Source organism: Stenella coeruleoalba (assembly GCF_951394435.1).
Source record: "Stenella coeruleoalba genome assembly, chromosome: 7".
NCBI classification, from domain to species: domain Eukaryota; kingdom Metazoa; phylum Chordata; class Mammalia; order Artiodactyla; family Delphinidae; genus Stenella; species Stenella coeruleoalba.
Genome location: NC_137153.1, coordinates 112,124,351 through 112,149,960, shown reverse-complemented (window position 1 = coordinate 112,149,960; position 25,610 = coordinate 112,124,351). Strand labels below are relative to the sequence as shown.

At 40.2% G+C, this 25,610-nt stretch overlaps 1 protein-coding gene across 1 annotated transcript in view; it reads left to right on the top strand.

Moving 5' to 3' along the window:
• PSMB7 (proteasome 20S subunit beta 7) overlaps nucleotides 1-25,610 on the top strand; it is a 58,441-nt gene that overhangs the window by 4,558 nt on the left and 28,273 nt on the right. The window contains exons 5-6 of the mRNA XM_079926714.1: nucleotides 4,273-4,388; nucleotides 23,686-23,744. Coding sequence (XP_079782840.1) covers nucleotides 4,273-4,388; nucleotides 23,686-23,744 — 175 coding nt within the window. The remainder of the gene's footprint in view (nucleotides 1-4,272; nucleotides 4,389-23,685; nucleotides 23,745-25,610) is intronic.

Genomic DNA, 25,610 nt, shown 5'->3' with positions numbered 1-25,610 from the left:
TTGCCTTTGGAAGTGGGAGCATGTGTTCTGGCCTGTCAGACCTTGCATGGCTCACTTCTCTGTTTCCTGCCTGGCCCTTGCCTTCCTGTGAACTTGCAGGTCTTCGTCTACAAGTGTAGCATGGCCCCTGGGCTCTCAGGAAGTGGATATGAGGTTTAATATAGCTACGCAGCAAGGCCGGTAGAATAGTTCCCATTTTACAGCAGAGGATACCAGGGTTTATGAGTCATATGGGCAGGAAGCCTAGTCCATATCTACCCAATTCCTACTCTGGCTGTGAGCCTTTATGTCAGTGATTTCCATTTATTTATGTACATAATCATCATCCTAATCCTGGAGAATTATCACCTATCAAATAAATTCTTCCAGTGCAGTGTGAGAACTTGTTAAAGCACATCTGTTGTCAAGATAACTGAAGACATTTGTGATTTTGAATGTAAAGCTCCCTCTGGTGGTTTGTGTGGTGCATTACATTTAAAACAATTTTTAAATTTGTAAAATTGCAGTAAATATCATTTCAAGATTGCTTGCAGTGTCATTTAGCATTTAGCTAAATCTAGCAGATGTTTCTGTTAATCTCTTTAGAATGTTTCAGGAATTCTAAATTCTCTTTTTTCAGTGTTTTATTTTTAGTTTAACATACTTGGTAAAAGTTAAATTTTATCAGAGTTTTGAGAAGAACACAAAAATTTAAACCAGGATAATTATGGTTCTTTATGTCTTTTGACATTTTTGTTGAGTTACGTAAAGTGGGTCACTAGTATAAGAGAAAAATCATAGGATTTGACTTTAGAACTTTGCCTCAGATCCTGTCTACAGTGCTCACATTTGTGTAACTTTGGGCTGTTTACCTCACCCTTCTTATCCTCAGTTTCTTCCTCAATAAAATGGGGATAATAGTTCTGTCTCTATAACTTTTGGGGAGGAAATGAATAAAGAAACAAGGCTTATGCAATGCCTAGTACAGGGCCTGATATATAGTTAGATCCTCATTCAGAGGCTGAAAAAAGAATACAAGGTGTACTCTTGCTCTCTTCTTCCCCCTGAATAATCTATTTCCTTGTATGTGAATAAGTGAGAAAAGAGGGTTTGATAAACAGAAGTCTTTTTCCTTACTTCAGCAGTACTTTTATTTAACTTCTGTGGTGGCTATATGTAGAAGATATCTGTGATACTTGTTCCTTCTGAACGTAGAGGCTTCTTGTTGAGTCTAGCAGAGAGCTTTGATATACTGTATTCTGTATTCTGGAAACTATTTGAATATGTAGAGGCTTTAAAATTTTATTTTATTATATTGTAATTTTTTTTTCCTTACAAAAGTACTATATATTCATTGTAGAAAATTCTGAAAATACTGTAAAGCCCAAAGAAAAAATAGGCGAGAATCACATTTTGGCTGGTTGTATATACTCCTAGACTTTTAAATTTATTTATTCGTTCGTTCATTCACTTGATCATCCCTTCCTCCCTTCCTTCCGTATTATAAGTGCATGTTCACAGTAAAAAAGCTAGAAGATATAGATAAAAAATTATAGAAATTATCTGAATTTCTACCACCTATAAGCAGTCGGTGCTAACAGATTATGGTATGCTCTTCAAGGTTTTTCCTATGTTAAATAATACATATTTTGTTCTATAAAAATGGGATCATAGTTGTGCTTTCTATCCCATAATGTAACCTAATCTTTTCACCTACCAGTGCCTCTTCAATAGTTTCCATGTTGGGGTATTTCAAAAAGAAAACCTTTTTATAAATTATTATAAAAGTAATGTATGATCATTGTAAAAAATTCAGACACTATAGAAATGTGAAAAGAAGCAAGTAGATTTCAGCTGACACTCTGCCACTTAAGCACATACACTGTGAATCTTTGAGATCTATTTTCTTAGACCTTTTATACTAGGCATATATACTCATGTATGTATTTGCAAAAATGGAATCCTGCTATATGTGTTGTTTTGTAACTGACCCTGTTCACATAACAGTATATTGTGAATATTGTTCCCATCAGTAGACGAGCTCGGCATCCAGAGATTTTACCTTGAGCCATGGAGGACTTCTGTAACTCCTGAAATAGTGAAAAATTTTTGTGTGTACACTTGTTATGGGCGAGGGTTCCACAATTTTAATCATTTTTTCCGTGGGGTCTGTGCCCCCAAAAGTTTAAGAACCATAGATTGGTATCCTAATTTTTGTTGGATCACAGTAATCTATTTTATTAACCAATTTTTGAAGATTAACAATATTGCTTACTTTAAAGTGTTTAAGGTATTGTAAGGTATTCTGCCGATCCTTTGGAATATAGAATCTTTAGGTACTTGTGTTATTAATTATTTAAGCTATATTCTAAAATAAATTCCTAGAAGTAGAATTGCTGGGTCAAAGGTAGGCACATTTAACATTTTAATATATATTGCCAAAATTGTCCTTGAGAAAGATTACCATCGGTAGTGCATGAAAAATGCAGCATGGTTTTTAACGATTGTGTAGTGTTCCATTGTATAGCTGTATTAGTTTAGCTAATTCTGACTGTTTCCACTTCTTTAGCATCATAAGCAGTTACCACAAAAAACATTCTTATGCATTCATTTCTGCGTATTTGTCCTTTTATATCAATAGAATTAGATTCCTGGAAATAGAATTTCTGGATCCATTTTTAAGTATTTCATTGACTTGCCAAAATATCTTAGACTCTTCTAAAGTTATCGAACAGATTATGTTTTAGCTTGGAAGGGAACTAGCTGGTTATTAATTGACTTTAACTAAGCAGCGTGTTTGGCAGGCAGTTGATATAGTGGATCAAGCACTGGGCTGAGGGGGGAGTGGTGGATCTGGTGATTCTGGCTTCTCATCCCAGAGCGCTGGGATCTAGTCTTGACCCTTCTGCCAGCTCATGCGGCTTAGGACCAGTTTCTTCCCTTTTCTGGGCCTCTGTTCCCTCTTGAGGCTGCTTTTAAAATCCTTTCCTGCTCTTTATTTTTTCACTTATAAATGGAAGATTTGAAATAATAAATTGGTAATCAAGGGACACGGGAAATACTGGACTCGACCTAGAGCGCTTTCTGATGGGTAGCTATGTCTCAGACAGTCTAAAATTATGACTTTGATTGGTTCTTGTGTTATTTATATCAGTTTTAATGATTGTATCATTAGGCAAATTCAGCATGTGTTGGTTTCATTTTTCTTCCCAGAGATTTAAAGGCTCACAGTGGAGAACTTTAAATCCAGCATGTTTATCTAGCATAGCAGTTCTAATGGTAAAAAATTGAACCAGATACAAGGAAAGCAATCTGTAGAAGCGGAAAACCAACTAAGTAGAGGGTCCAAAGGAACAAATACGTGCAGAATTAAACAGAGGTGGGGGTGAGGCGGAAAATGTATTCTTGCCCATGTTCCTGAGAGATACAGTTTTAAACTGTGGGCAGGAGCAATGGGTTTTATATAGGCTGTCATGGAGTTACTTCATTCACTTCCCTGCATGATGAACTACTTCTTTCTTTTACTCAGTATGAGCTCATATCTGTCATAATTTTGTGGATTTATTCAAGGGAAAGGTTTTTTTTTTTTTTTTTGCGGTACGCGGACCTCTCACTGTTGTGGCCTCTCCCGTTGCGGAGCACAGGCTCCGGACGTGCAGGCTCAGTGGCCATGGGTCAGGGGCCCGGCCCAGCCGGCATGTGGGATCCTCCCGGGCCGGGGCAGGAACCCGCGTCCCCTGCATCGGCAGGCTGACTCTCAACCACTGCGCCTCCAGGGAAGCCCGAGGGGAAAGGTGTTTTGACATTAGCTATTTTCCTATGAGGCTATGGTGAGGTTGATAATTTGAACAGCTTTAGTTGAGCAACAACTCACTGTTGACTTGAAGGGAGCTTATCTGCTAAACACAGAGAGGTATGATGGGAGGGGTGCTGATGATCTTTGGAGTAAGCCAAGCTTGGCTCTGAGGCTTAAAAATGTCTTTGGGTTGGTTTTCTCTTCTCTACCATGAGAATTATAGTGTCTTCTTTTGAACGGGGTTGTGAGACTAAGATTATGTAAGGCACATGGAATGCCTCACACAATTTACAGTTTTTATTGGCTGATAGTAGATGTTCAAGTATGTTCGCTCCATTCCCTATTTTTTTCCCTTCAAAACAGTAATTATTTAATGAAGCAGTAGTAGTGTAAGAAAAGCTTTTTATTGTCTGACTTCAAATACAACTTTCAGTTAAGTTATAGTGATACAATGTAGACTCATTTTTGTTTTTTCTTATGCATACTCTTATCACCAGGTATCAAGGTTACATTGGTGCAGCCCTAGTTTTGGGGGGAGTAGATGTTACTGGACCTCACCTCTACAGCATCTATCCTCATGGATCAACTGATAAGTTGCCTTATGTCACCATGGGTGAGTGTAATGTTTCCCTGATGTTTCAGAATCGTCTTATTTACTAAGGTGGTCTCTTAAAGTCGGTTTATTTCCTGATAGAGGAGGCAGTGCAGTACAGTGCTTTGATTCCTTCTACAAGTATTATTGAGTTCCTCCTAGGGATTAGGCCCTGTTTTATGTGCTTGGGATATAGCAGTGAACAAAATTTAGATACAGATTCTTGCCTGCAGGGAGTTTATATTTTAGTGGGGGTGGACAGACAATAACAGCAACAATTATAAATATATTTATATGTTAGAAAGAGATAAATCGTAGAGAAAAAAACAATGCAGGTGATATTATACTTCAGTTATGCAAGATATTACCTTTGGGGGAAACTGAGTCAAGAGTGTACAAAAATGTGATGTATTATTTCTAACATCTGCATGTGAATTTACAATTATCTCAAAACAAAAACTTAAAGAATGTTAATGCAGTGCAAGGGGACTTGAGAAGGTTAAAGTAGGTTCATGAAGAAGGTGAGGTCTGAGTGGATGGGCCTTCTGGGCAGAGGGAAGGCTAGAGTGGAGGCCTCACTGGGGGAATAGGCCCACGCAGAGATTTTTTTTTAAGCTAGAGTGACCAGAGTTCCTCTTTGCCACTTAATCTCTGAGGGATCCTGGGCATGTAATTCCTCTCTGAACCTTGATTTCCTTACTTGTGAAATGGTATCAGTAATACCTACCATGCATACCAGGTTATTTATAATGATTAGAAATAATGTGTATAAAGCATCTGGTCCAGTGCCTGGCCTATAAATAGTAGCTACGCCTGTTAGATCAGCCTTGTACATTTGTATTTTAGCTCTAAATGCTAGATAAGAGTACTTTTTTTTAAATGACTAAAAAAGTGATCAAATTATATTTAGAAGAGTTGGGATTTTTGAATTTAACTTTCATGCTAAATTTCTGAGTGAAGTTGCATATGTCCAGGGACTTCCCTGGTGGTCCAGTGGTCAAGACTTCACCTTCCAATGCAGCAGGTGCGGGTTCTATCCCTGGTCAGGGAGCTAAGATCCCACATGCCTCATGGCCAAAAAACAAGAACAGAAACAATGTTGTAACAGATTGAATAAAGACTTTAAAAATGGTCCATATCAAAAATCTTTAAAAAAAAAAAAAGAAAGAAATTGCATATGTCCAGTAACTTGAACAGGTCATTTGTAGCTGGCGTTTTTCCAGCTGTTGTTTACCTTTTGCATTTTTTGTCTTGGTATCTTGGCTCTGCAGAGCCAGGAATAATGGCTGCCTTGAATAGTTTGGAAATTGCTAGCTTGAGACTTTGCTATTCCATTCCATGTAATGCACAAGCGTCTTATAAGATTTGTATGCAACAGATGTTCCATGTTTGTGAGAAGAATGATTTGTCCCCAGATACTGTATGGAATAATTATTTTTAAATGAAGATACTTACAGTAATTTTAGAATTGCTCTGTTCCATTTTATTTGTTATTTCCATCAAAGTAGTGTTTTTATTTCCCTCCATTTGATGCCTTTAAATGGTAGTAAAGGTGGAATAGCCTTTTCTATTAAGTAGTTTCATTTCTTCTTTTTTTTATTTAAAAAAAATTTCACACTTGCAGGAAAGTAACAAAAATGTACAATGAATAGTCATATATACCCTTTACTCGTGTTTGTCAATTGTTAACATTTTACCACGTTTTTGCTCACTCTCTCATACATTATTGTTATTTTTTGGTGTATGGAACCATTCGAGAGTAAATAGCAGACACCATAACCCTCTATCTCAAAATCCTTTAGGATGTTCTCTTACATCACCTTGATAAAGTCATCAAAATCAGGAAATTTAATATTGATACAAAGCCTTTTCATTTTTAAGATGGAAAAATTGAATTGGTTTCTGTTGCTTTTGAACTGTAGTAATTTGTCTTACGAGCATAATCCTGAATTTAGGAAAAGTTGTTGAAAGTGAGTAAAGCAGATTTGTGTCTGCTCATTTCATTCCTGCAACTCCACTTTGTGCTCTGTCCTGGCTGACAGTGATCTTGCTTCCCTCCAAGTCCAATGTGAGTCCAGGGTGATGGCTCCACAGCTTTGATTTTATGGCATACTTCTGCTCAGAAATCATCACTCTCCACAGTCTGGTTTTGCTTTCATAAGAGATTAAGAAGATTAAGAAGAGCAAGACATCAGTAACACCTGATTTTAGATACACAAGTAAGTTGTTACTTTGAGGTTTAGTTTGTTTGTTCATCTGTTCATTTATCAACTATTTCTTGAGTGCCTTCTGTGTAAAAGCACTGTAGCAGGCTCCACAGAGAGAGGTTGAATGTCTGGATCCTTACCCTCAACATATTCCCAGTGTAATGGGGGAGATAGCTGTATAAACTGACAAGGGCAGTAGGTACAAAGGCCATTGGAGGCCCAAGGGAGAAAGGGTCTAAACTGGAAGATTTCACGGAAAGCTTCACTTCACTTGAGCTGAATCTTAAAAGAAGGATAAGTTACTTTCATTCATTTATCAGATATTTATTTAGCATCTGCTGTGTGCTAGGCACTGGGAATATAGTGGTCAACACAGCACCTATCCTCAGAGCTTATAGTCTCTGCGGGAGATAGGAATTAAGTAAATACACATTAATCTAAAAGAATGCACTGTGCTAAGTGCCCTGGAGGAAAAAAACAGTAATAAGAGAGAATACAGGAAGGAGCATGTGGATAATGGGTGTTTGGGAAGTCCTTACTGGGCAAGTGACATGAAAACATTTTCTAATGAAAGTAATTTATGAACATGACAAAACAATCAAGTGGGGAAAAATATTACATGAAAAATAAGTCTCTTTCATATTTCCCCAAAGTAACCACTGTTAAGGGTTTATTGTGTTTTTTTCTCAAAAAATGTTTTATGATCCATCTATATATATCTCTATCATCTGTCATCTATCTGTCAATCCCTATTAAAAATACACAGCTGAGGTCATGCTGTAGATGCTGTTCCATTACTATTAACTTGTTTTGAATAAGTTTTTGTATCAGTGCTTGTAGATCTATATCAAATCTACAACAACACCTTCATAGAATTGTATTACATGTCTCTACCATGATTTAGTGACCCATTCTCCTATTGATAAGTATATGTCTTGGTGTACTTGTGTAAGTACATCTGACAAATTCCTAGTAGTGGAGTTCTGGATTAGGGTGTGTGCATGTATTGCTCAGAATTCTCTGTTGTAATCATTAGAATCACTGGATGATTTAGGAAAGGAGGAATTTTTATTTTTTAAAGGATCGTAGGTGGCTCACAGAATAGCTAGGAGGGCAAGAACTGGGTTTGGGGCCAAGAACAGTTTCAGAAATAATGCTGCAGAATGGGCCATTGCAGGCGAAGGCAGAATGCTGCAGATCACACTGCTGGCCCAGCTGGCGCAGGCCCTGGCTCGCTGCTCACTCTGCTGCCCTGGCTGCCTCATCTGGAACTGAGGCTTCCTGCCATCTCATTCACTGTCTGAGAGTTCCTTATAGGGAAGGGTGGTCACTGTCCGAGAGTTCCTTATAGGGAAGGGTGGGTGCTTGGTTGGTGATGATTGGTGAGGCTCAGTCATCTGTTTATAAGGTGGGGGGGTTCCCCAGACATAGAAAGGAAGTATAGCTACTGGGCAGCCCCCCAAAGTGACAGATGGCTGGTCATACAGTGCATTTTACCTTTTGAGAGCTGTTGCCAAATTGCCCTCCAAAAAGATTGTACTAGTTTGTATTCCACCAAGAGAATATGAGAATGCCTTTCTCTTATAAACTCTCCTACTTTGGATATTCTTGCCAGTCTGGTAGGTGAAAGATGGGGAAAAGAAACACTTAAGCTGAGACCTGTATGATAAGTAGGAATCAGCCAGGAATTTGCCACCCTACTCCCTACCCCCAAGGGAAAGACTTTTCAGGCCCTGCAGTGCACAAGGGACCAGTATGGTCAAAGAACTGAAAGGCCAGAGTTTGCTGGATGGGTGAGGCAAGTGCAGTGGGTGGGGGGAGTGTTCCATGCTGGGGGCACAGCGGAAGAGGTAGAGGGATGAAGATGTACTGACGTTCAGGAGGGTGGGGCAGAGGCAAGGCTGGAAAGCTAGGCCGGAGAGAGTCCCGACAGTACAGGCTAAGTTGTTTGATTTTGTCCTGGAGGTTCTCGTATACTCTTTTCAAGCCAGGGGATGATAGGATAAGATTCGCTTGTTAGAGCAGCCTGACAGCTGTCGGAAGGAGGATTGGCATGTGGGAAGTCTAGAGGCAGAGACAGAGATTACACCTGCCCAGAAATGTTTATGTGTGCATGGGTCCAGTGGCACAGGGATGGTCACGGTCGTCACAGAGAGCACTCAGAAACCAGCCAGCCATTAGGCCACCTGCCGGGTCTCTGACCATCCTCTCCTGTCTTAGTGCCAGTTCCTTCCTGGCTCTTGACCACAGTGTTGCAGTAACTCCTCCACCGGGGTCATCTTCCTTCCAGTCTGGCTTTAGACCCTTTTTCTTCTTCCTCCTCCACATGTACCTTAGGTGTTTGTGGCAATAGGCCCCTTGCCCCCCTCTGAACTGCCTTTCCCACCCCACTGCTGCTGTGCTGCCTTCTTTCAGAAATGCGTTTTCTGCCCGGAGTGCTCCTGCTCCTCATCCAAGGTCTAGCCCAGAGGCCGTTCCCTCGTGACTGCCCCAGGCTGTTAGCAAGTCCCTCGCCGGTAATTTGGTGTGCAGCTTGATTCCAGGGTTTCAGCCGTGTCCAGACTCTCCTTTCCCCAGCTCTTGTCCTTCCTGCCCCTACAAGAATCTGAGATCTCTGTCAGTAGAATCTGTCTCACTCCCAGAGTCTCACGGAGTCCTGTGTGACTCAGTGAATATTTGATGGTGAATTAATTTTCTGATTCTCTAACTTGCTTGTGCCAAAGCATGTGTAAAACCTAGTGTTAGAAACCTTAACTGCTGTTCATTGTTTGTGAACAGTTTACAGTACCCCTGGAGTAGAGTTGGTTTAGATTGTTCCATTTGTGTGGCTCCAGTTGAGCTGTAAGGGAACAGCACAAAGCACTGCATATGTGATAGGTCTTTTTTTTTTTTTTTTTTTTTTTTTTTTTTTGCTGTACGCGGGCCTCTCACTGTTGTGGCCTCTCCCGTTGCGGAGCACAGGCTCCGGACGCGCAGGCTCAGCGGCCATGGCTCACAGGCCCAGCCACTCCGCGGCATGTGGGATCTTCCCGGACCGGGCACGAACCCGCGTGCCCTGCATCGGCAGGCGGACTCTCAACCACTGCACCACCAGGGAAGCCCTTTTTTTTTTAAAGCTTAGTATTATTTTAAATTTAAAGCATATGTGGAAGTGTCTCTGTGCCAGTGTCTGCTGGTGCCATCGCATTATTTTCAGTTAAAATTCTGTGCAAGGGATGCTATCATTACCTGCTCATTGATGAGAAACCTGAAACTTAGATTTACTAACCTGCCCATTGCTGCCCTGCCTGTAAGCAGCAAAGCTGGGATTTGTCTTTCAGCGCAAGCAAGCCTGGGCTCATCACAGCTGCTTTGATTTTATCATCTTACAGATGTTCTTTCATTAAGCTATTAAGTTTTGCTCCTGAATACTAAAAATATTTATACAAATTCCCAAGGGGCATTTATTTGTTTGGCATATTTTCGACTGTTCTTTGTGTGGATTTTCTTTCCTGCGTATTAAAAACAGTATTTACTGAAACAGCTTTATAGTATCAAAAGAAATTTAAAAAAATTATACACAATTCTACCATCCGAAGACAATATGAATTTTATATTTCATTTCTTTCTGATCCAAGTCCGTTGTGAAGAGGCGCCTTTTATCGGAGAATGTGAAATAAAATACAGTTTTTGTGCTATCCAGCTTTTGTCTTTGCCATTCTTTTAGTTTCTTTTGGCCATTGTTCACTTTTGAGCAGGGCTTGATGCCTCTCCCTGCTGTGCGAGGTGTGCTGCGCTGCCTTTCCTCCTGATGGAGTTCTGGCTTCCGTGGAGGTGGTGGTGGTTTTTCTTTCTTCCCTTTTTTTTTTTTTTGAGGGGATGGGGAGCTGGATATTGAGAGAACCCCAGAAGTGCCAAAATTTGGTGGTTTTGTTTTAATTCATGCGACTTATTTTGGGTGAGCTACAAACCAAACCTCCAGCTACAGATAAAATAGAAGGCCCTCCTAACTGAAATGTGCCCACAGAACGTTAACATTCCCTGTGGGATTGAGGCTTTCCGTAAGTGTGGTGTAAGTGAGAAAATGAATATTTCATGTAAATTCTCATGTTTTAGTGAAAGTAGGAGTTTTTTATTATAAGTAATAAAAATACAACTTTGTAATGAATCTTTTCTTTTTCGTGAGTGATTTGACAGTAAGAGCTGGAAGCTACAAATTACCTGTAAGACAAGGGTGTCTACATTTTGTCTACCCATGGGCCTGTATTGGCGACTAGCCAGGCGCCTGAAGGCTACTCTTAATTTATATCGAATAGAAGACACCTGTCTTGTCTTGCGCATCTCTAACATGCTGGCACAGCTCCTTGAGCACAGGGTCCAGGAGCCTCCTCGCTGAGGGCTTGCTTTCCCAAGGGTTTGCTTAAGAGAAGAGGGTATCAAACTCCTCGTGGTGTGGCCCTCCCTAAAACCTTTTTTGTGAACGGGGTGTTGGCCATATCATATCGTGTCATGTGTGGCCATGATATCAAGCAGTGTTCGTCCAGCAGCTTGCCAGCTGCAGCGCCAGCAACTGTTGTGAGACACTTGACTGATTTAGTCTTTGCACCACTGTGAAGTGGGTACTGTCATCCCTGTCTTGAGGGTGAGGAAATTGAGGCTCAGAGAGGTATGCTGGGGTCACACAGCCTGGAGGTGAATGATCTGGCATGAGAGCCCTGGTGTCTGTGACTTTTCCCCCTTGGCTTTGTTATTGCTGTGAGTAGTGTGTGGCATGTGGTCCAGACGAAATGTGTTTTGGTCCATTCTCAGAAAAGAAGAAAGGACCCCTTAGGTTTCATTTAATTATTTATTTTTTAAGAAAATAATTTGTAAGAGACTGCAGGTGGTTGATTAGTGTGATTGTGGAAAACCAGGCAAGATTTTTGACTTTCCTTTAGTAAGAAAGGGAAAAGGGTTATAGTTTTTTTTATAGACAAAATACGGGTTCTTTTAATTCTCAGATTAATTAGCTTATTCTTTTAACTTGCCAGCTTTTCTTTATTAAGCAAACTGAAGTACTGTCAGGAGAAGCTTGGGGACCATCTTTTGCTGTTAGTTTGGCAGTGTTCCTTGTAGCTGCATTGGCAACATATATAAAATTTTTATTTTGCCCACTTATTCACACAGAGAATTAATATGAATGAAATTTAAAGCACGACATTCCTGGAAATGAGGCCCTTGGACAATTTAGGAATACTAACTTAAGGAATAAACATTGATATGCACCATTAGGGAAGACTTTGGGTCACTGCCAGGGCCGTCCAGGTAAAATTCTATCTCTAGATAAACTGGTTATACAATTTCCTAATTACTGGAATGTACCTCAAGTCCCAGTTTACAGAGCCCCCTAGCAATTAAAAAGATTCGGGACAGAGTAGTAAACATACCAGATGTCTCACCTTGTGGGCAAAGAAGAGTCTTAGAATTAAGTTGGAACTTAGGAACATCAGTAGGGAATTCAGACCTGCCATTTCTCCATATTTTTACACTAAAGTGCAACCTTTGTGCAGACATTTTGTTATCTCCACATGACTCGATTTGAAAGATTGTCCTGCGCTGTATCAAATCAGTGCACTATAAGATGGCAAGTATTTCTTCCACATTCATTTTCAATGCTGAAGTCAGATGTGAACTCAGCAGCACTGTATTTAGTTTATAGGCCCACGTAAAGCCTTCTCAGAGGGCACATGACCTTGTAGCTCTAGTGTTGCTGGAAATTCTTTTTCCTGACTAGTGTGGGCCAGGTGACTGTGCAGGCGTTCTGTAAGCATGGGTCTCCATCAGGACTGGAGTGAGTCTTGTCCCCTGATCTCTGTGGGTCAAGGACTATGCGGTGGCGGGAACCCCATCCTGGTGGGAGCTTTGTCTGTACAGCCAGTGACCATCCAGAGCCGGCTTTTCTGTAACCAGCTGAGGTATTACCTAGAATGCTAGAGAAAGGGATGGAAGCCCTGGCTTCAGTCACAGCCCTGATTGACCAGAGCTAGTCATCACCTAACCTCTCTGAACCTCAAACCCCTCATTTCTAAAAAGAAGCTGATTTTTTTTTGACTTGAAGGTCACTGGGTTATTGGGATGCTGCCATGTCATGTGTGTGAACACGCTCTGTAAAGCACTATGTGCTTTTCCCCTGCATATGTTGCTCTGGAGTTGTTTTTAATTTTCTGAAGTAGGGTGGGATAGTGAAAAGAGCTGGGCTTTGTAGTCATACTGGGTTCAGATCTAAGTCCAACATTTATTAGTTGTTTGACTGTGAGTGTTGATTTCTCCTTCAGGAAAATGGGGGTTAGAGGATCTGTTCCATGGGTAATGTGTGAGGATTAGGTGAGATAACCACATGTAAAAATCTTTGTGTGTAGAACATCATTGATGTTTGATGCATGGTGTTCTGATAATTTTAGTGCTAACACATTCTGTGTGCAGTTCTGTGTACTGAGATTTTTCTGGCAGTTTTTCCTGCTTTGATTAATATATATAAGATGAATTTCAGAAGATTTAAAATGTGCGATGCATGGATATTATATCTTAAAATTTGTACCACTATGGAATGCCAGGAATTAAGCAGCTGGGAACCAAAAGCCCATGAAAGTTGGGTTATGCATCTTGATTCCTGGTTGTTGCAATGGTGGTACTAAGCCAATAGATGGTGCCATTATGTTAGGAGATGAGAAAATATTTACTTCTGCAAGTCATCATGTTGTTTCAGGGAATGTAATAGAACCAGTCCTTGCTGGTTCTTTATCTGTTATAATTAGAGTAGACTTTGTTCTTGATTCTGTGTAGAAAATATTAAATGTCTCGTAGGTAAAATAGTGAGATATTGAATTAATGTTAGGGTGCTCTTCCTCCTGTTTTTTCTGCTCTGACATTTCACCATGAAGTCTTTAGTGATTTGAGTTCAGTCCTTAGTCTATAACCAAATAAAAGCCCTTGCTAGGAGTACATTTCAGAACTTAAGTGCAATGCGCACAGTTTTAAGTCCTTTGCTTTTTAAACCCCATTTCAGAGAGAGTGGGGTTAATTAGTTCATCTTTACCTGCTTTTGTTTCAGAAGTGGCCCTACTACAAAAAGTGCCTTTACATTCTCGTAACCTAGTGCTTGATGATCTTTTACTTTCTTGTTGGACAGACCAAGTGGAAAGTCATTTTATACATCGGAAGACTTTTCATGTGGAGGTCATGTAACTAGGGATTTGTTGGCAACCAGATCTGCCATTACTAGCTGTGTGTTTTTGGTTAGGTTCCTTTACCTCTCTGACCTTAGTTTTTTTTGTTTTGTTTTTTTGCATCTATAAAGTGGAGATAATGCCATCTAGTCCACAGAGGAATAAAGTGAAAAAATATATGTAACAGTGTTTTGCACATTTTTCCGGTAAATAGGATTTATTATTGTTTGCACAAGGCTCTATGGACAGATAAACCTTTACTTACAATTAAGACTAAGTGTGTTTTTATAAATTATTAAACTCTGTAGTCCTTTGTCCTAGAGGGTTCTAAGGGACAGGAAAACTTGGAAAAGGCCCGCAAAGGGATTAACTTGCAGTTTGGGAAGATATTTTGAAATGTGGGCCAGAGTAAAGGGAGCCTTTGAAAGACCTGTCAGCTCTAACTGCCTCGAACTCCTGCAGCGGGAGAGAAGTGTGTGCCCCGCGCTCTGCAGTGCTGAGTGAGAGCTAGTTTCCTGGTGGGGCCTGATGATTGTGGGAGCCTGATGATTAGGAGAGGTAATTTCAAGGTAATTTTCATCCTCCATCTTATCCTTTACACATAGGGTTAGGTGATGACTCCTCTGTTTGAAGAAGAACAGTTTTCTGTCCTCATACCTTGTGGCATTTCATTAAAATACATTAATAAAACACAGCCTTTCACTTTTTAGGCCTGAATGCCCCAAATGTTAGTCTTTTCTTAAGAATAAGTGTTTATAACCTGTCAGGTCAATGAGACATTGCAGCTGCAATTATAAGAAAAATCCCTGTTCTCTTCGAGTGGTGTTTTACATTATTTACGTAGAGCAAAATTTAACTCCTTTTTGACTATATTACATTTAGAAAAGGAACTGCATTTTTTGAGAAATTAGTTTCTGAATGAAATGTTGTTGGATGCTTTAAAATCTATTTCTTAGCATATTAAATGGAATATATATATATGTATATTTTCATTGGGGATAAAATGACATTGAGGTACATTTGCTGATGAAAAGGAAGCATTCTTTCCCCTCACGAGGGGTTTAAATGTAATACTCAGTGCTTACTCAGGAGTGAAAACATCAAATTAAACTGCTTATGCTGACAAAGGGCAAATCTGGATTTCAGCAACCCATGCAAGATTGTCTGATTGCTTGGCCTGCCTCTCCTGGAAGCTTTTGGCCAAGACTTACAATGAAATGCATGCATACATTTAAACCATTTCAAGTCAGTGTCTGAGTTTTCCCAAGCTCTAAGAGGAGTTCCACTGCTCTCTAGTGGCTGAATGTGGTCCCCCGACACCAACATTCTTTTATTTTCATGAATCAGCTCTTCACACATTGGCAGTATTGGCCTCCAGAGCAGGCACCAACACCAGGAGACCAGACCTTGTAGACAGAAACAGACTGAAAAATGATCCCCATCCATGGGTCCGTGGAGAGCACCAAATTTTGTCCAGGATGAGTGGCCAGTTGACTAACAATGAGCAAGTGTGAGTAAGCACTCTGTCAGGGAGAGCTGACACTGATGGATGAGAAAGTTCTTGGTGTTACTCTTTTATCGCTGCATACATCTTACACGTTGGCAGGCCACGGTGGCAAACAGGTCCTTGGGTGCTTAAAATGGACCACTTCTTAGCAGAAGGAGCAGCTCTTTTCCTGAAAAGATCTGGTTGAACTGATTTGGGGGAAAAGCAGTTAGAAATCCATTTCCTGCTGCCTCTCAGAACTTCATGACTTTGAGAGAAGAAATTTTAAAGACCTCCATTTCTGTTAAAGACCTGAGACTTGTTGAGAATGATTGTATAAAAGAGCCCCTGGAGGACGGGGACCTTGTGTTAGAGTATTTGTAACAGCTGACTTTTATTGAGCTTTTACTATGTGCCAGGCATTCTGTTTTACTTGTGCCATCTCATTCAGGTCTCAGCCGACCTATGAGGAAGACACATTCTGTCATCTTCCCCTTTGTGCAGGGAGGCAGCCAGGGCAGTAGGGCTGCTGTCCTGTAGTTTCTGGGGCACCATTCACCTTGTGCTTGCTGTGGTGGTGCCGCCTGGAGCAGCTTGGCAGTCGTGCAGGGCTGGGAGGGCCTCAATGGTGTGCTGTGGGAAAACAGGCAGGAAGCTCAGCTGTGCCACATCTTTTGCATCCGTGTTCCAGAGCCTGCCGCTCAGTGGGCACCTGGGATGGTTGGTTTGAAAGAATGAGTGGAGAGTTGCCCTTCTGAAGGGTGCATGGGCTAAAGAGCCACAAGACCTAGATTTGAATCTTGGCTCCTCTTATTGCCTTTAAATCAGCTGAGCCTCAGTTTCCGTGTCTGTAAAATGAGGAAATACCTGCGGAATTTACCTGAGGAAATAACAATAAATGAGTTAGGGTCTGGGACCGATAAGGTCCTAAGGGTAAATATTTTCCCTTCCCCAGTGTGAGAATTTGTGAGCCTAGACCTTATTAGAAAAAGCAGATTTCTACCTGCTGGCTTTCAGATCCTTCCTAGAGCTTGACTTAGAGCAGCATGTTTTAGAAAATTATTTGTCTTTTATAGTTTCTTCAGCATGTCTGATAAAATAGGTTCTAGAATTGCCAAGTTTGATTTCATACTTGAGTGAACCCTGACATGTATAAAAATAACGCGTTTCATGTTTTAAAAAAATTCCCACTCTCCTTAAGCCATATTAATGGAGGTATTTTTTTAAATATATAGAGCAAGTAAAAGCAGTATCTTAGTAAAATTTTCTTGATACATTTCAAATTTTGTCCTGAGTTGGATTGTTCTCTCAGAAAAAGTTAGGATTCAAATTGAACTACTAATACTAATGCTGATAAACTAAAATCAGAAACACTCTCAGAGGGATTAGAAAATGGAGACTAATTTCACTGTTTTATTTTATTTTTTTTGAATGGGGCTATTTAAAAATAAATGCTTAGATACTTGAACAGCATTGCTAAATAGTGAATGGCATCTGTTTAATCATTTAAAACATTTAACTGAAATCCCAGTCTCATTTGAATTTCCAAGCAAAACAACACAAATTAACTGTATCCAGATGTGTGGAAATCATTCTGCTGTAATCTGAGCAAAAAGTAAGTTAGAAAGCATGCTTTTGAGGGTGGAGAGTTAAGAAAATAGAGCTGCTTCCATGCTTACTTGCTAATCTTAATTTCAAGCATTTGGCTCTGTAATTTAAGAGGCAGCACATGGAACAGAAGCAGTGTTGGACACTTTAAATTTAGGATGATTGGGGCTCACATTCCCAGATTTGCTAATCACTAGCTGTGTGATCTGGGCAAGTTCCTTATCTCCAAAATTCAGTCTTCCCTCCTGTGAAATGGGACTGCATTTACCTGCCATGTCTGAGGAGCAGACAAAACTCATGTGACTGTGCTTTGAAATTTCATAAAACACCACGTGGACTGTGTCTGTTGTGGTCTGTTTAGTAATTTGTTTGCCACATAGTATGTACTTCTGGATAAGTGAGATCTGGCGTGGTGCTGATATGCTCAAAGGACTTCATTGTTAAGATGATTTTATCTCTTTTTAAAAAATTTTGGTGCCTGTTCTAAGGAAGCCCTCCTAAGGACTGTGGTAGAGAGACATGGTGTGTTTATTTGTGATGATTGACTGCTGTTGTTCCTTGGGACTGTTGACGCATGCGTGGGTTGACCTTCAGGCCCCTGTGTACAGATTTCAGGACTAAGCTGCCTGCTGCTGCTGTTACACAGCAAGACTGTGACAGCTGGCAAGGTCTTGGTCTTTTGGCTTTTTTTTTTTTAATCCCTTAACAAAGTTGAATTCTTATTTTCTCCAAGTGTATATCTTAAAAAATTGTAAGTAATGCATTGTCTTTGAAAAAAAATAAGAAAACACAAGTAAACAAAAGAATGTAGCACCACCCAGAAATAAGCATAATTTTTAAAAATTTTCTTGCAGATGTGTATAATATGTATTATATAAACATATCTGTTAATTTTGCTTGGGAACATCTTTTTCCCTCAGTAAATATTGTATCATGGACATTGCCAAAAAATATTATATTTAATCACCATGTATATAGTATTTTTTAATTTTCCCTATCTCCTGATTGTTGGTGTTGGACCTTTACATTTACCTCCAGTTTTTGTTATTGTTGCTGTTGTTACTTTTGCTTTTTTCTAATCTAAACAGTGATCATAATGTCATTTGGGTACTTATCCATTTATTTCTTTAGAATATGTTTCTAGCAGAATTGCAGGTTTGGTGGGTGTGTATATAGCTTTATGCTTTCTGATTGATGTTTCTAAATTGTGTTAGAAAAGTTCTATCCGTTTGTGCTTCTACAAGAATGTTAGATTGCCCTTTTTACTACATCTTTATCGGCACTGGGTATTATTCTTTTTAATTTTTGCTAATCTAAAAGCCAAAAAATGGCTATTTAGTTTCAATTTATATTTCTTTGATTACTAGTGAACTTGAACAGTGTCTCTAAATGTGTATAGGCCTCTGCTTTTTTTCTTTTCTGTAAACTGCTGTGTCCTTTTCTCTGTTGGTGTATTGATGTTATTTATCTGTGAGCTCTTTTTACTTATTAATGCCCTGTGTGTTGCACATATTTCTCTGAGTTTCAGGGCTTATATTTTACATTGTTTACAGGTGTTAGTCTTTTTTTTTTTTTTAAGCCAGTCGCTTATTATTAATAAGACAGATACTTCATTTTAAAAGCATGGCTGGTCACAACTACTGAGCCTGTGCGTCTGGAGCCTGTGCTCTGCAACGAGAGGCCGCGATAGTGAGAGGCCCACGCACCCCAATGAAGAGTGGCCCCCGCTTGCCACAACTACAGAAAGCCCTCGCACAGAAACGAAGACCCAACACAGCAAAAATAAATAAATAAACTAACAAACGCCTACCCCCAACATATAAAAAAAAAAGAAAAAAAGAAAAGCATGGTTGGAGATGTGACCCTTGTGGCGTTTATGCCTGAGCCCTCTTCTCCTGGAGGTCTGCAGTGTGGGTGCCCCATGGAGTCATCTTGAAGGTCTGAGGGTGAGTCAGGCCCTGGCAGTCAGAGATGGGGAGCAGGACCGTGCTTTCTGGGACTCACAGGGGCGTCTCTTGAATTCTTTTAATAAGCATCAAACCCGGACAGCCAGGGTAAGGCGGTGCCCACCCAGGTGGCTGCAGTGGATCAGGGGGTGCAGAGCAGTTTCTGTCCCTCGTGGATGAAAGAGGGCTGAGTTGCGTACCCTTCCCCCCATCCCTGTCTCTCCCCACAGCCTGCGTGCTGGGCGGTTTGGGAGTTGGTGGTTGAGCAGATGGGTGTGTGTGGATGGCGTGGGTGAGCTTGGGGAAGGACGGTGGGTGCAGAGGCAAGTCAGTGGGTAACTAGGTAGCCGTCACAGTGTCGTGCACACCCTCTCTCTAAATGCTGGTCACTGGATTGTACCTCGTATTGCTGTTTTGAAGAGCTTTGTTCTGGAAGCTGGCTTCTAGTAACTGTGGGTGGGCTGAAAAAGGCAGACTTGGTGGAGGTTGCTAAGGAGCAGCTACCTGGAAACTACTGATGAGACAGAGCTTTGGTAGAAAAATGCAGAAATCCAAGGAGGGCGTTTCATTCCTGTGATATCATAGAGTTCAGACCAGACTAGGACGTATAATAGGACATGGTTTTGTGGGTTTAAAGGCTTCTTTTCTTTTGAAAATTGACTTGCTTTACATTTGAGTTTGTCTTACATTCATCCCGGTATGATAAATTAGGTAACAAATGTTCTTTTACACTTTATCAAGGCATTTATTGCTGTCACTCCTTCAGGGCCAGCTCCGTTTCCCCAGCTCCTCCATTTGAACCGTTGTACTCAAATCAGCCCAGCCTAATGTAGCAAATTCTATTTAGTGCTCACTGTGTGCCAGAGACTGCTAGGTATGGCGGATGCAGCTGTGAAGGGATGGACAGTTGGCAGAGATGAGAGTGATAAACTCTCATGGGGGTGTGGTGGTCAAGGAAGCCTTCTAGGAGGAAGTCATCTCGCAGTTGGGGTTGGATGGGTGCCTTGGAGTTCTGTGGACTGTCAAGGGGGCAGAGGGAATAGCACGTGCCAAGGTGGGATAGGCTTGAAATGGTCTGGGCATTTAGGAAATTCTTGTCAGTTTAGTGTTGATAGAGTGTCAAGTGTGTGTGTACATTGGGGAGGAGGAGGGGCTGAGCGAGCCAGAGACCTGGTCATGGAAGGTCATGTGTGTCTGCTCTGAACTATATTGTGGCCTGTAGAACTTTATGTTTGAGAGAGTGACATAGGGTCACACCTGAGACAGGAATCCTCCCCTGTGCTTGTTAGTCCTGTAATCCTAGACAAGAAGCTTTATCACTTCATTGGGTTGCTGTGAGGATGACCAAATGACAACATACGATGTGTGGCCCACGGTGGGTGCCCAAACAGAATGCTCTTGTTCTTCCCTCTTGGCTTCCTCCTCTCTCCTATAAGAGAAATTGAGGGTAGGTCTCGTACTCCTTGCTCTTAGAGCTCGTCCTGCATTTGTGGAAAGCATATTCCCTCTGACATCCATTTCCTTCACCTGACACGCCCACTGTCTAAAGCAGAGCCCCCTATACTGTCCCCTGGCTTTTCTGTTTGTTTATTCCTTAATGGGAAACCAGGCCGTTCTGACTGATTGTCTAAGGTGGCCTTGTTTTTGGAATAAAAAATCAGGATAAATCCTTCAGAGGATTTTTGCCTTGGTTTTGGGTATGAGAGTGCCAGGTTAATAGGTTGATGCTGAAATCATGGAATGTCTATGGACATTATTATTATTATGGTTTATGGGGAAAATGGGATATAATATTTAAACATTTTGTGAGTCAACTGGCTGCTCTATTACTATGGAATTTGATGATTTATTATATATAGTTTTAAGTGGCATTGAAATAAAATCTGGGAAACTTGAATTGAAATTATTTAAAAAGACCTGTCTCATTGAGTTTACCATCTTTTTTCTTTTTAATGGCAAACTCCTTGTTCCTTCCCCCGGTTGCATTGCCTTGAAATTATGTGAGGATTTGCATGTTGTTCTCTTGCCATTTTGGGCGTTTGCAGTCATATTTGAAATTCTGTCTTCTCTTTTCTAAGCAGCAGACACACATTCAGAGTTTCCTAGAAACCTGTTGACAAAGTCAATTGCACTCCATTTCCTAGCACTTCTGTGTACTTCTAAAAAGGGGGCGCCAAAGTCTTCCTTTCCTAAAAATGCTAGGAGCAGGAGCTAATTTGCAAGTGATTTAGAAATTGTTTTTAATGTTGAATTTCCCCTTCTTTTCAAGTTTATTTGGAGTCCACTTATCTTTGATCTCAGGGGAAGCAGAATCAGGCAGTTTAGCAAGCTCCTGTTTTCCTGAAAACATCTCAACTCTGTGCACGTGCATGTGTACACCTGCATGTATGTGTGTGTGTGTGTGTAAGTTGGTGTGTGTGTTTTGGGGGGGTGTGATGTAAATGGGGAAGCAGAAATACAGTGTAATAGGGATTCCTGTGTCCTTTCTATGTTTACCTCTCCTACACCTTCCACTCTAAAAAAAAAAAAAATCACTGTGATGAGAAGCATCACTACATTGATAGACACTTTTTGTTCTAAGAATTTAGATTTAGCATGTACTTCCACTTATGGAAATTTTTTCTGTGGTGGTGTTTCTCATGAAAAAAAGCTTTTGATAAAGGAAGAATTATTATATTAGGAGGGAAATAGTTTTCATTTCTTAAAGTATTAGGTGAAGCTAAGTAGAAGGAAATATATGTGCCTGGGAAAAATTAGAGTAAAATTAATTTCTTGTGAAACTGCGAAAGAAAGGATGGCCCAGGAGAAAATACAGGCTAGTAGTCTTTAGGGAAAGATGTCTTTAAGGTAAGTTGTGTTTCCCCTTTTACAGTAATTGATTACAGTTTTCCACAAAATTGTTAGCTCTTAGGTAAATAGCCGTCCTTCCCCTGTCCTTTTCTAATGTGTATTTCTGGCCTCTGGTGTGTTTACCCTTGGGCTCTTTGCAGAGACATTCTTGGACCAGGTTGGAAAAGAAGTATATTTTTTCCTGAGGTTTCCTTATTTGCAATTTTCTTGTTTCTTCGTGACAGTTGTCCTCTGTTTTCCATACAAAACCAGCTCGTTTTTTTACTACGAAGTCTGAGACTGGTTCTCACCAATGCCTTAAAACAGGTTACTTTCCCCCCTTGATCCCTGAAACTCAGAGTAAATGTGAGTCACAAAACATTGGTGAACTTTGACTCTATTTCCAGATTTTCCAGGACACATAAACTATGAAATTGCAAGGTTTGATTTTGGTGAATTTGTGTATATATATCTAGTTTTATTTGGGTACACTAGTTTTATATCTGTTTAATTTCTCTTTCCTTTCTAAAGGGCTTTTAATATCTCTTTAGGTTCCTTTTTTTTTTTTTTTTTTGTGGAGAAAAAATTGTGAGAGGGGGAAAATGGGGTTGCCTTTTGCTCCCAAAGCTTAAATGAATAGTCATTGCCCGTAATGCCATCTACGCTCATAGCTTCCCCCTGCTTTAGATGCGATGTATCCGGTGCTGTGAAGGTAATGATCCTCAACCACAGCAATATTCCCTAACAGGAGTATCTGTCATATTCATTGGGATTACCATGTTCATTGATTTGTGTCTGTAAATCTGCTGTTTCTACCCTTTAAATTTGATCTATAATTGGACCTCCTTAAATGGTTCAGATAAGGTAGTCTGTATTTTCTCAATGCAGCGATGCTGTCAGCTTCTCCTTTTTCATTATACATTCAGCAGACTTGATAAAATCAGCAGGACACCTCATTTGAAACTGTTTAATCGCTGCCTTTTTCCTTTGCTAAACCATTGAGGTGGTCAAGCGATGTACACAAATCATTTTAAATAGAAAATATGGTTTTCTCTGTGACCCAGCTAAATAGATAGTGTTATGCAAAACAAGTTAAAAAGTAATAAATGCCAAAAAAATCTTCTAATTGGAGTAAAAAATTGTGGGCAACTCTATCCTCTCTCCAAAAGTAGAGTATCCTAAAATATTGCCAGGACCCTGTAAAGACAAGATGATGGTTTTCTAAAGATTCTCTGGTTTCTGAACAAAACAAGTTTAAATTTTCATAGTGCTGAGCTGCCTTTTATATCCATTCAAAGGGAGCCCATACTTATTTGTAATGCCTTTACATCCTGCTTTTGTAGGGAGAAATTTGCTGTCTGTTAATATCTGTGCAGCATAACCTTTCAGCCATTTGCTATTGTGATAATAAATTTTTGTTTCTTTGTCTGTCATTTTGTCTACTCAGCTGTTACTCCTCAACGTACGAACTAAAAATAATAGCTCCAAATAAATGCCACATAATAAAGTGTTTTACAGTTGTAGCTGGAATAACCTGGTGGCCGTAGCTCACAGTCCTATTACCATTGCTGGTGCTGTAGTTTCTTCCCCGTGTGTCAAGGTGACTCTACCGGGGCCAGCTCATTAAAACAATCTATTCTTTCTAACTGGCTTGGTATTTAGCGCTATACCCAGCAGCCTGCCAAGGCACAGCTTTGGAGCACAAGAGTCACAGCACAGGATATATGAAATTATGTGGCATTCATTTTTGAACAAATACAAATTATCCATAACCTCATTTTCATGCTTCAGGATTTTATTGTGAATGATTTACAGTTACTCCTGTCAATAGTAGAAGTAGGGCCAGTTGCAGGTTTACCCGAGATAGTGGTAAGTGTGACTCCAGGCTTTTGAAGAGCAGCGTTTACCTGGTTTTTGTGGCCCTATAGTGTTAATATTTACATTGTACTTGAATGTGACATTGGGTGTGTTTTGCCATTTTTACTGCCCCGAGGTAAACTTGAGATGGAGAAGCTGGGAGTTGGTAAATATGCTAAAAATGCATCTTTTTTCCTACAGGTTCTGGCTCCTTAGCAGCAATGGCCGTGTTTGAAGATAAATTTAGGCCAGATATGGAGGTATGTAAGTTCCTGCAGTTTTATTCTCTTTCACATTATCTTTCTAGTTGTATGTTGGACATTTACAAATTGATTGCTGATTCCTCCAAAGTTTGAACAGCACTGCTGTTAGTTGGAATGCTCTTTGGCACAGGTACTATGTTTGCTGAGAAGACTGGTTACTTGGGAAAGCTTCATTTTGGAGTGGCCTGCTATGCCCTCCCTCAGGCTTGAGGAGCCTGTACTGTTCAGCTTTTTGCTCTGGCCTTTGGGCTGTCTGGGAATCTTCTTGGCTGTAAAGGCTGCTGCAGTGTAGCATGTTTTCTTATGCGTTATCAGAATATCTCAAAATGACAGGTGTTTTGTTTTTTCACGAAGAATAGAGAAACTGTGTATGTCTTTGCATGTCACACAGACCTGGCCTGAAAACGCGGGCAGTTTGAAAAATCCCTGAAAATGCGGGCAGTTTGAAAAATCCCTATAGGTTGTTCTGCGTTTGGCAGAAGATGGGGACAATACCATGTGTGTAGTGGCCTGTTATCAGAGCATGATGTATGTATCTGGTGTCTCACATATATTTATAAGACATTCTTTTGTTATATTTTCTTTGGTAGTGGGGAGGGTGGTATCTTCTGAATGACATTCCACCTGTGTCTGCTTTAATGATAGATGTACCTCCATTAAGCAACCCCCTAGACCCCAAAATCTCCAAGAACAAGCCACAGGTCTTTCATTGTCGCTTTGGAAGGAGTGTTCAGTATGCTTGGATACTTTATGGTACCATGTTATTCCTCCACTGTGCTTTACCCTCGCTGCTGAACTAGCTTGTAGGCACATTACGTCCTGAAGGCAGCCCTCATCATCTGCCCTTGTTTTTTCGATAGATGTTAATTTTTTCATGGGTAGTATCAACTTGTTTTCAACAGTTATTAGGCTGTTTATGAGTGGTTTGCCCTATTCCTTAATATGTAGGTTTCTGCTCTTCCTGCTTTTGCAGTAGTGTTTTGTGTAGATACCAGCGGGTGTTTCTGGGAATTACTTTTTGACAATGCTTTATGCCTAATCATCTTTGGAAAAGATTGCATGTTTAAAAGTTTTTGTTCTTCTCTAGCTCATTGTCATTAGCGCATCAAGTGTCATTGGAGCTCGGAAGCTCTCTGATCTTCAGGTTTGGGCCAAGTGCCAGGAGAGCAGAGAATGTAGGGTCGTGGATGCTGCTCAGCCAGGACAGGGGTCTCCTGCCAGAAGCCACTACATCCTTGGTATTTGAGGATAGCACATGTAAGGGACTTGGTCACTGATGGCTAGTTTTCTCCCCTTTCTTGAATTATCTGCAGGAATTAAAACGTGTGACTAAAGATAGAATTTAGCTATAGGTGTTTTGTACTAGAAACAATAGTCTTGCTCCAATTAAGAATAGTAAACAGGTCCAAGTATCAACTGTAAATGAGATTAGAATTCTGTTCTCATTTCTCAATGTGAACATTTATTCCCATATCAGCATTATTTTCTGTTTGGGGTTCTTAAATACAGAGGAAAAATAAGATATACTAGGTCACTTAAAAAGAAAAATTAAAAACGATCTCCCAGTTTTCAAACTAAAGGAGAGGAATTCCTAATGCTCCACAAATCCATTAGAACTAATGCAGGTATAGAGAGAAGGACTGATGATTTTCATTTAGAAAATCACCTCAGTAGTGTCAGGCCCTCCTTTAAACCACATTAATCTTTTCAAATTTTCTTGAAAGCTGTGTCTGTTTCCAATTGATTGGGACTTCCATATGTTAAAGAAAAATGAGAATTGCATAAAAAGTTGAAAGCATGAGGTATATTAAAAGTGATTTTACAAAAATAAGCTCAAAATGGATTAAAGACCTAAATGTAAGG